The sequence below is a fragment of the Petromyzon marinus genome, chromosome 1 (genome assembly GCF_048934315.1).
Source record: "Petromyzon marinus isolate PM22_M1 ecotype Great Lakes invasive population chromosome 1, UKy_Petmar_22M1.pri1.0, whole genome shotgun sequence".
Classification (NCBI taxonomy): domain Eukaryota; kingdom Metazoa; phylum Chordata; class Hyperoartia; order Petromyzontiformes; family Petromyzontidae; genus Petromyzon; species Petromyzon marinus.
This window is the reverse complement of record NC_133667.1, coordinates 3,874,567-3,886,818: the sequence shown is the minus strand read 5'-3', so window position 1 is coordinate 3,886,818 and position 12,252 is coordinate 3,874,567. Positions and strand designations below refer to the sequence as shown.

The following is a 12,252-nucleotide window of genomic DNA, read 5'->3' as shown; positions in this document are numbered from 1 at the left end:
AGATATTTATATTTAAAACAACAAGGCAATATCACGCGAGTTCTCTCCACCAACACCTCCAAACACACTTTGTCAGATTAAACATATATAAATATTTCACAAGGCTATCAACGTAGCGCTGGCGCCACCTACACTATCTATATTTACCAAATGTTCATTTGAATACAAAATAGAATCACAGTACCCGTATCAAATAACTTCCAAACCAGTTATATTTATAAAGTCATAAAATAATTAAACACTCTATAATATATAGCCCAAAGTATCCTAAACATATATTTTTTCCCCCAAATCCTCGCTCCCAAATGTCCACTGTTTCATGAACATTATTCATTATTTGCAAGTTAGGCGTGTACACCTTTCACGCACGTGGCGATTAATTTAAGTGGTATTTTCTAAATGAAGACTTTATGTAAACACAGCCTATAACCCACCTTCTGTGTTAAACCAGAACAACTCTATGCCCAGTGTCCAACGAACGTAATAAAAATTACTCCCCGACACCTTCACCTTTACAATGAGCCTCATTTTAACCTAAAGCACTTTATTCCGTGAGATATCTCCGTGCCTATCTGCCCCTTAACTGAGCCCAACTACCTTAGTCTCACCCAAGACTTTCAAGCCCTTCCCAATACCCACCAGCTCTGCACAGCTTGTGCACACATTCTGAGACTGTGCATTGATGAGGACACCACGGAGCGGGCGTTCCTTGAAGCACAAATCGCACTGCCCGAAGCAGACGACCAGGAACGTCTGGTCACACATCTCCGCTGTGAAAACCGAGAGATAAAGAGCATTAGCACGGTGCAACTGGGAAATACTATCATGAGAGCAAACTTTCCCTTTAGCGTGATTCCACATATTATCATTTCAACTTGGAATGCGTCGCACAGTATTCAGAGGCGCGAGGAACCACAGGCAAGCGGGAAGGCAGCCATGCGATGTTCCGGCGCTACCAACAATTGCCCGAGCTCTGTGGTCCTCATTATGTTAAGGTGTGATCGGCTGATTAATCAGTGTTTACATTTGGGAGGAAGCCAGATCACCTGGAGAAAACCCAGGCTTGTGAGGAGGAAACACTCTATCCCATACAGATGGAACAGATGGAGTCCACATGTTTGCTATACCGCTATAATCCTGGCCAGCAACAGTGCTTGGTTACAGGTGTGCACCAACACCTTCCGGCTAACACATTCCTGAGGAGGGAGCTGGTAGGAACGTTGGGTTGCTCGGTCAATGGCCATGGTCAACGGCGGCACCACGTGGTGTATTCCGCAAATATGCCCCACCCATACTCACCCCTCCCACCCAGCCCCACCCTCCCCACCCAACCCCTCCCCACCCTCCCCACCCAGCCCCTCCCTCCCCACCCAGCCCCTCCCCACCCTCCCCTCCCCACCCAGCCCCTCCCTCCCCACCCAGCCCCTCCCCACCCTCCCCTCTCCACCCAGCCCCACCCCTCCCATTTTTGGATGCACGACGGACGGACGGACACAATAATCCCCTGTGGCTGGTGTAACCAGGAGCTTCCTACCAGCATATTTAGCTTCTAAACTCAAACATGTATACACTTTACAGAGAGCGCTCGTAATGTTTCGAGAGAATGAAGGCCTTGCGTAGCTTACTCTTATTTTATACATTTATCCGTTAATATTGAATTCCAAAAGTTTTTCGGGTCATCTTAGCTCAAGATGTAGGCATCACTTCAAAGCGATACCAACTTAAAAACAAAATCAATGTATTTATGATCTCACATATACATAAGGGGTTAATGCCAAATACGTGATTTGATACCGTAATAATAATAACAACAATAATACGTTCCGCGGCGTGGTTCAACCGGAATAGCCTAGAGATCATCATTCTCGCTGCTAGGTTATTCAGTGATGCTGCTGCTGCGTTAGTCGTGGTGCACAAACACAATTAGATAAAACCTCAAGCCGCTCATCAAATAACACTGCCACTGCTGGGTTAAGATACATTTCAGCAGTCGAGCGGTATTTGCGGTAAATGTACGAAAAACGCGCCATCTGCCGTGAAATGGCATTTCAGTTAAATGCAGGAGGTGCCCGCAGTGCATTATATTCCAAATTCTGAGATGATCCTCAAAGTGTTCATCAGCATACTATAATGTCAAATGTTTCCCACCAGGTTCCCATTGCAACATAAACACGCGTGTGCTCATATGGATAAAGAGCATTATTCGTAAGAGCACCCCGAGGCTCGAGAGTAAAACCCCATTTATTCTGTTTTACTTCACATTACGTTGAGTAATGCGGGCTATCAGCTCGCTTAAAGAATGACTCAGCTGCACATGCAGGTACCGTCTCGTGCAGTGCTGCCATCTGCCTTCCGAATTGAGATGTGTTTTATTGCAAGAAACTAGCGTTAAGGATGCATAGGTTTGCTACAATTACGTGAACAGCGCTCCACGATAAAAAAAAACTCAACACATTTGTCAATCACACTGCCTTAAAATAAATGTAAAAATGAATGCAACAGGTAATGTTACGATGCAATGTGCTGAGTGTTTTGTTGATTAAGCTTGTGCACCGCTCCCAAGGCAGCAGCATCACTAAATAAAGTGTTCAAAGATAAACGCATTGACTGCTCACTGCAGTAACACATCGCTCTCTTGTCTACTAGCTGTACTACCCGGCTTCGCCCGGGAATTGGATTGACCACACCAGGCCGCCTTTGTCTCCCCAGTGGCGATGTTCGCACAGCAGAGTAGGTACTCGTTTGATGCTGAGTCGACCTAGGGGAGGCCCAGGACCGGTAAAAATAATCGTCACCGGTGGTGTCCGTGAGCGGGAATCGAACTCGGTTCGCCGGGTTCGTAGGCGCAGCGCGCTAACCACTACACTACAATGCGTTACGCTGCCACATGCGCCGGTCACGTGACAGAATTTGACGTCGAGGGGATCCTCCTGTGGCTGGGACCGTCTCACATTGGACATGCTGATCTCTCACATTTACGTTAACGTAGAAATTCCTTCTCTAGCTCAGCCCACTGACCCTTGGGGTGAGCCCACCAAAATCCGATATGAACTCTTGTTGCAGCAGCAGCAGCAGCAGCAGCTCTTTCTCCTATGTCAGCAGTCCTCCTGCTGCGTCTGTCCCACCTGATGACGGTCGCTTGTGTTGCGATCGAAACGTTGTAATCCTCCACGACCCGACAGCCAATAAAATAAAGTTGTCACGTGGGCCAATATGCCAATTGATTTTGTTTTTCAGCAAAAACATCGCATTCTAATAAGACAATTTCGAGACTTACAAAGCACAATAACACATGATAAACGTAATCTCAAACGGGATAGTGACAGTCACAAGGTGATGGAGCTTGCAATTCACACACACACACACAAGTAATAGGTTAGATCGGTCATTCAACAGTAAGGGGACGAATTTGAATTCCAAAAATTGAGAAAGTGTTGTGATAAATATTTTGAGGGAAGCAACCCGAAATAATAAAACATTAAATTTTTCTATTTATATATGACTCAACCGAGTTGACCTGTTAATGTATTCTTGTTTTTCTGCACATACATCAGTCCTTTATCGTTGCCCAATTAAAACTTAAGTATAAATACACGTGAACTGTCCATGTACAATTGTTTTGCATGACATTACCACGCTTATGCACATCCATAATCAGGTTTTCTATTCATAGTTTTAACTTAAAAAAATGTGTGAGCAAGGCTAAAAGTATACCAAAATATTGATTTTAATATGAACCCTAAAACTAACATAACTTCTGCTATCGCCAATGATGCCGCAGTTGTATTTACGAACGTAACTATCATTACGGTAATGACATGGCAGTAATGGTAATGACGGCAATGACACTTAAAGCTTTTACTCAGTCATCTAAAATGAATACTTAAATGAATAAATCACTTATAATGGCACTCCACAGATTCCAAAATACAAGCTCAAACTGCCTGTGGATTTTTTTGATGGCTTTGAGGCCTTTATTGGCAATTTTACCTCACATGACCCTGGCAATTCGCATTATTCACAGCGGCATAATAAATGTATCGTCAGAATTTTGATTGGAGAAATACGTGCATACATATTCAGATCTCAATATTTATGATTTGCTGATGGAACAGCTATTACAACGTCCAATGGAAAATGAGCTGCAGGAAACGCTAGCAACACTAAACAGAGAAGGCTGCAAAAGTTGGGCTCAGGATAAGACGTGAAGAAACTAAATGTCACGTAGAACAAATTCACGAAGCAATTTGAGATTAAAGTTTCAGTTTCATTTATTTTGGTGTAGCCCTGCGAGCCATTCGGCTCTTGAATCGGGTGCAACCGCAAAACAAACAAAAAACAAAAACATGAACAAGAAAACATCTTAAAGTGACTATGTGTGACTGTGTGCAAACAGAAAATCCAAGGAAAAACAGCAAAATATTCCTGAAAAAGCACCGTACACCAACGCTAGGTAGTAATGTCAGAGGGATATAACTGGAAATCACAGGCGGGTTTAAGCGTTTTAATAAAATTGAACTTGATATTGAAAAGTAACACAGCAATGTGCCTAAAGAAGAACTGTTATGAACGACGCGTACGGCCTGCTGTCGCGTATAGTTCAGAAGCACGGTCATTGAAGGGCAATATAGAACAATAACTGTGGAAAGTGTGCAAACCAAACGCGAGGAGATGCATGCTTGGAATTACAACGAGAGACGTACAGAACAACACGTGGATCACGGAAGCATATGCAGATTTACGACATCGTCCAAACCACGAAGAGGAGTTTGTGGGCTTTGGTAGGACACGTCACGAGAAGGGATGGTGGGCCGGTCGTCGAGAATAATAATGGCGTGGCAGCCAGAGAATGGAATTCATTCCGAAGGGGACATCGACCGAGAAGATGTAGCGAGGAAATCAGTTAAAGTGCAGGTGATGATGGATTGAACATTTCGTGTATTATTATTATGTTTTACATCACAGGGTCGTGAGAGGGTACGTTGGCTTGGTGAAACCGTCATCCGTGCAGTGGATTGATCATGGTTGACGATAATGAACCTTCTAACAGTAGATCTCTTCCATAATAGAGGTATTTTGGGTTAGATCGCCTAAACATATAAATGTGTCGTTAAAACCCGCCACCACCCGACACAGCCAACTAGTAAGGGTTGTCACGTAAACAGAACGTGGCCAATTCGTCACTAGTTGGAGAGTCAAGCCACAACATTTACAATCTGAGTACGACGTTTCGACAGTAATTACAACTAGCTTCATCAGGCGACAGCCAGATTTGTGGATCTCCTCTTATCCTATTACCCGCGACTCATTTCGCCTGTAGTTGCTGCTGTAAGATCTATGAAAACTCCTACTATCGGGCGGCACTGTTCTTCAAAACAATTATCTGACATCATCTGCGACTTTACCCAAAATCCTTTCATGAACGGCGTTCAATTACACGATATTTTCTTGCAGTTTGGAGGAGTCGCGGGATATTAAAAAAAACACTCATATTACTTACGGATTATCTGCACATTTTTGTTACAAACATACAATGCTCAGAGAGGAAGAGAGTGACGCTGGAAAGCGCTGTGATCAAATAATAAGCGCGGGCGGAATCTGTTTTTGATCAAAACGGCACCCAAACAGCACAGACAGATACACCGAGACACGGTGACACGGATACACAGAGACGTGGAGACACACACTGACGGATGCACACACAGATACATAGTCAGAGCGAACCGGATACATACACAGAGACACAAAGACACAAAGATTGAAAGAGAGAGAGAAACGGAGACAGACAGAGAGGCTCACACAGACATGGAGACACGGCAGAAAGACTCAGATACACTCACACACACGGAGATATCCACAGAGACACGGAGACGTATGTGTACAGATAGACACACGGAGAAAGAGTCGTAGACACTGAGAGGCGCGGAGGTACACACTATCAGCCTTACCTGATGAAAATATGTGGCGTAGATTGAGATCAAGTGTTGTCTGACGATCGTATGCAGTGTCGAGGGCAGCGTGCCTCTGATTACTACCCTGGCTAAGAGCATTAGGATTAGAGCCTGTATGAGGGCACTAAAGCACGTGTGGCAATGAGGCTAATCCTTGAGTAAATTACCGTTTAATATGTGAATAAAACTCAAAATCAAACTTGCCAACATTTGAAAATGTTCCGTTAACGGAATTTTTAAAATGAAAGTGTACATTCTTTTTTTTTAATGTCAGATTTATTAACGCACGTACATATTGATCTGAAATTCGTGTGTGCATCGGGAGATTTAGTGATGGCAGGCTAGGGTTGTGTTGATTGCATGGGGCTAGTGTCTGTGCGGTATGGATCGCCAGGGCGGAAAGCACACTCTTTTTTAACAGGCTGGAATCTCTTGACGTTATGGGCTGGCGTGAGTGGGATATGGGAATCTGTGGTGTAGGAGTTCATGTGACATGCAAAGGACCGAGGGACCAACAGAAACTTGAGGTACGTCAACTCCCCTACCTACAAGCTAGCCCGCTTTCTGTCAGATACTCTGCTTCCCTTCACTGGCAAGACCACCTCAGCAGTACTTAACTCAACCCAATTGGTTTCTATGGTCAAAGACATTTTATACTGTCTCCTGACGATATCCTCGTCAGCTTTGATGTGGTCTCCCTTTTCACCAAGGTCCCAGTACCTGATACCATAACAATAATTGAAGATTTGGTCCAACATGGACTGAACCCTGATGTACCTGCGCTGGCTAGGCACTGCCTCACCAACACTTACTTTACTTGGAATGGCACCTTCTACAAACAAAATTATTAGGAGCACTTCCTTTAAGAGTGTGCTCCTAATCTCAGCTCGTTACCTGTATAAAAGACACCTGGGAGCCAGACATTTTTCTGATTGAGAGGGGGTCAAATACTTATTTCCCTCATTAAAATGCAAATAAATTTATTACATTTTTGACATGCGTTTTTCTGGATTTTTTGTTGTTATTCTGTCTCTCACTGTTCAAATAAACATACCATTAAAATTATAGACTGATAATTTCTTTGTCAGTGGGCAAACGCACAAAATCAGCAGGGGATCAAATACTTTTTTTCCCTCACTGTACATCAAGTAGAAAGGGGAGAATTCCAAATCAGCATGCGGGGCCAATAGGTAGGCTGTGAGAACCCTCAGAATATGTAAATTCCAATCGTTTTGTTTTTCATTGGCTACCTGTCCTAGTGTGGCCAAAATAGACCAAATCGGCGTTTCAACCTCGTCATCTATCTGCCAGTGATAAGGCGAGGTATGCAGCTGTTTAGTACCCAACATAGAGAATACGTTCTTCTATAACTAAGATCAAGTAATTGAATTGGTTTAATGTGTAAAAACATCTGAAGTTCCGTTCATGCTATCCAAGCTTCCAGTGCCATCTGTAATACGTTATGAAGCAAACACTAATGTTCAGCAGAACCCTAACTTGAAATCCCAGTCATAATAGTTATCATTGATTTCTAAAATTAAAAGCTGGTCGATCAGCAAGTGCTTGGGGGGGGAGATGGGGGGGGGGTGGCTTATCCACAACATACCCATTCACAAAAGCCTCCGTGATGGATTGTGCCCTCAGGTCCGGTAGAGGCCACACCATTGGCCAACGGATCAGGTCACCTGCCCTGACCAGCAGATAGCGATTCCCTAAATGAGTTGTGGGGAAGGTGTCCCAGGATATCTAGGGTTACTATTTTATGTACCCTAGAGAATGTTGGGAGTACGAGACGGTGATGTGTGGCGTGCATAATCTTCACAAGCTGCTACCCAGCGATGGACATCTCTCGATTTACCCGGCCATGAATAGTACATTTTCAAGACGGCACCGGTCTTTCTGTCTCCCAGGTGGATGAGCTGCTGTGTGTGAATGTCCTCTACCAACCTCGTGCACCACAGAGTGGAGACGAGTATGCATCGACGTTGTGAGACCACATCCCAACGCATCAGAAGGCCCTCCCATCGACAACTGATGACCGAGATACAGCCCACTAAGCCCCCCCCCCCCGTGCGTGCAATGTGGTGGTCACATGACATGCATGCAAGGTATGATGAGGGTTTGTGAGCACACATTTGCGTGTTATTTACTCTAATTGTTTCCAGCCCGCACGCCATATCCTGTTGTAATGGGGTTTCTTACCGTTTTCCAAAAGTGTTACATTTTCTTACCGTTTAAAAAAGAAGTGTAAGATGATTGTTGCCTTTGGCACGTGCTAATGAGATTCCTGTTGTTAAATGATAACAGACATAATAATAGGGGTTTTCCCCTTTTTTCTGGCAACAAAACTGAAACCTTTTTACAAGGAATCATGTGTACATTAATCACAATATTTGTGGTCAAAATGCAAACAAAAACACACTGATAAACCCTATTATTATATATTGGTACTGGCAAAGGAGGTCTAATGATGATAACAGACCTCTCCATATAGGGCTTCAGGTGCCTTCAGGCAGCAGTGAATGTTGATGATTGAGCTGTATAAATGAGAATGAAACTGGTCGAGAGTTGTCTATATTTCACTGCCGATTATTTGAGATGACCACATTTTTCTGTTCTTTTTGAGTTGGTAGCCAGCATAGAATAATATGGCCACATCTTCTGTTTCCAAGATTTTGGCTTGGACAAGCTTAAAGCTTAATTTTACGCAGTCACAAAAGATTTAATTCTTTATTAACACACTTCTACGGGGAAGTTACCTTTGCAATTCTGTCCTAAATGTGCACCCCAAGCCTGCTCCAACCCCCTCCCCCCCGCTTCTGTTGATGTGCAGGATGTACTTATTTCAGCTGTCGCACCCTCTCTCTCCGGCCCCTCCCCCCAACTTTATTTCCTATTTAAGGCTTCTGTTCATCCCTCCGGCCCCCTCTCTCTCTCAACCTTGCTTCTCTTTCCATCTTTCCTCCCTCCTTGCCTCTTGGTGGGCCTGTATATGTATTTCTGCTGACTCTGTCTATGCTGGTATGTGCAATCCAGAGGTTGAACACGAAATTTAACTCTCTTCTGAAATTCGTGGTCCGCCAGGAAGTGTCTAACTGTGTTGTTGGCCTGACTGGTTGTGCTTCACATAATGTTTTATCAGGTTTGTTGAATTCTCGTCTCTCATCTTCTTGTTGTATTTCCCTCCATGATTTGTTCTTGACACCTGATGAAGATCGCTTGCATTGTGTGATCGAAACGTCGTGATTGTTTTGTTTTAATATAATTTTATTGTATTTCTACGTACGTGACTTTCCCGTAAACACCAATGAGTAAGCTGAAAAGCATTGCCCATGAAATGTGCAGGTCACATGACTGGCATGCAGGGCATGCCAGTCACTTGTGAGCATAACAACAACAACCACTGCAGTCAGACGTTCAAAATCACTGTTCCAGCCATGATCCACTCTGCATTTACAATCGTATATTTAATACCCAGTGGGAACACACACACATATGTAGAACGTAATAATGTTACATTAAAATGATAAATTATATTTGTCCAGAGTATAATTATTTAATGCCGATTATATGTTTGCCAAGTGATCTAAACACGTTAGGGTAAGCTTGATATTTATGTGCATTAAAGAAAAACAACTCAACATATCGTCAATAACGGTGTGGCTTTAAAATAAACAAATCTATAATAGGCGACGCTTTGGCCAATTGACCTTCATGTTGCTGGAAGTGTGCCAGCGACATGTTGTGTTCCATTTAATGAGCTTAAATTTCGATTTAAAGCTTTCGTGACTGCAAGGATTCATCTTCTTTGGTTCTTTCGGTAAAGTCACCACGTAGAATGAGAATGAAATAATAAATTAATAAAATAAAATAACACAATAAAATTCTCACGACGTTTCGGCCACAACACAAGTGGCCACTTGAGCTTATTTAATACACGTGAGCTTATCTAGGAATAATTTTGATTATTGAACGTTTTGTCTGTTACTAAATAGCTACTATTATGTAACTTCATATGGTAATATAAAGAAAACTGGTCACCAGACAACATTTTTTGAAATGCAATTTTCAGCATGCATGCCCCACAACGTTAAGTGCAGTATCCAAACCTTCATGAACTGTCTTGCTGGCCTCTCTAGGTATGCGCTATTAAAAAGGGCCACTGCCACAAACGTTGCCAGTTTAACATGCAGGTTTTTTTTGGGTTAGATCGTGTAAATATTAATGTTTCGTTAAACTCGCCACAGCCAATTAATAAGGTTTTGTCACTTCATCAAAACATGCCAATGAATAACCAGTTCAGCACACCGGTGTGTTGAAGAGTAAACCCACAACATTTACAATTCGGGAACGACGTTTCGTCGGTAATTTACAACCAGACTCATCAGGCGACAGCCAGAATTGTGGAGAAATCCTCCTGATTTTATATCTTAAGCCTATTCTTCTAAGCCCAGAGTGTTGTTGACGGATTATGCCTTGTGCACCACTGCCAATGCAGCAGCATTATATTATCATCTAATCCATTTTTTTACCAATGGAAGGAGCCAATGTCCCTACGTCCCCTCCCCGCGTCCCCGTCCTGTTCAGCCCATACGGCCCAACCCCCCACTGCCTGGCGCGTGACCTCCGGCCAATCAGAACTCGCAGTGGGCGGCCCGTGCATTCCAAGCCAGTCAGAACACTGGATGCGGACAGGCGTTCGTGTTATGTGTAATACGATTATATTATTTAATTAGGTTGTTTGGGGGCGCCTATGACACCCCTAAAAATCATTTACGGCCTTTGGCCAGGAAAGTCACCTGATGACGACCGTTTGCGTCATGGTCGAAACGTCGTGAGAATTTTTATTGTTTTATATATATTTTATTATTTTATTGTTTCCCTTCAACGTGACTTTACCGAAAGAACTAAGAATATAGCCACCATGATCTTGTTGAACGCGTCGAGCTTGCTTCTCGTTGAGCATCGCGAGACGTCGTGCGCCCCCGTTTGCTTCCTCAACTTGGTCATACACATCTACTTCCGGTGGGTTTTCCTTTGGTGTTGACAAGCCAGTTGCTTTGCAAGAAAATCCGTGCTGCTGCAGAACGCTGTTGATGTCGTGAAGTGCTTTGTTGATTGCGGTGTCTTCGGCATCTCTTCGCGTGTAGTCGAGAGTTAAGTCGAATTTGTGGTCCTCCCACAGCTTGAGAGGCTGAGAGAAGCAGCAGATGAAAGCAAACATCCCGCCGCAACTGCTTCGGCATCACATAGGTGCCGGCATCCGTCAAGCAGCGATCCCACTCGTTGTCCGTGTGGTGCCACTGACGTGCGTCTTGATCGCTTCCGTTCAGCGAGAACCACGATTCGAGCTTTGTGCGACCGGTTTGTGCTGCTAGCAGAGCTTCCTCCTCGTGTCCGGCTTCAAACATCATTGTCTGTTGGTTGGGCAGATGGACTGGCAGTCTCATCACCATGTGCGAGTGATCGTGCATCTTCGACTCGAGGAGCCGCCACATCGCCTCTGAAGCGCTCACGTACCGGCAATCGATGAAATTGGTGATTTCATCGTAGCGCAGTTCCGGCTGTCCGTTCGAAGTAAGAGGAATGTTGGTGCAATCGAATCCCTTAAAGATGTATTTATAGATGTACTTGATGGCTTGAAGGGAAGTGCACACTTCCACGTGGATGTTCGCATTGTACTTGAGCGTCAAGTAGGGGTTGTACGGCACGACGTATCGATTTTCCATCGAAACGCCTCCGACTTCTGCCTGCTCAGCGTATCGACGATGGTAGAGTGGGTAGCCGCTCACGTTCGGGATTGTGGTGTTATTGAACATCTTTGGCAACTCCTTGCTGCATTTTCCGTTGTTCATGCAGGGGGCCGCGTAGGCTTGCAGTGCCGCGCCGACCGTGCATCACGCATCTCGTGACAACCTCGCGCAGTCGTGGACGGTCCCGCGTTGGAATTTCGCCGCACACAAACTGGTCAAGCCATTCGGCGGTTGTGAACCTGCCCTGAGCTCGCAGAGTCACCAAGACGCGGGCGTGCGGAAGGCCTCGCTTCCGGAACTCGATGGTGTAGACGTGCGCCTTCGACCCTCCGAACACGCCGTGTTCGTTCAGATCGTCGATCAGAGCGTCCAAACGTAATTTTGAACACGCGCGCCGCCAAGTCGGGTCGAGCTGATGTCTGCTCGCCCGGTCGAAGGTTGTCGGTGATTGCTGGCCAGCTCGGATTTGCTGGTGGACGTCATGAAGAGGTCGGGTGCGCCCCGTCTCGCAAAGATCGACATTGCATCGCAACATCGCTCGCGCATGT

At 44.7% G+C, this 12,252-nt stretch overlaps 1 protein-coding gene across 1 annotated transcript in view; it reads right to left on the bottom strand.

The window, feature by feature from the left end:
• Nucleotides 1-770, bottom strand: part of GNB5 (G protein subunit beta 5) — a 71,237-nt gene extending 70,467 nt beyond the window's left edge. The window contains exon 1 of the mRNA XM_032949495.2: nt 640-770. Coding sequence (XP_032805386.1) covers nt 640-765 — 126 coding nt within the window. The 5' untranslated portion in view covers nt 766-770. The remainder of the gene's footprint in view (nt 1-639) is intronic.
• Between the last annotated feature and the right edge of the window lie 11,482 nt (nt 771-12,252).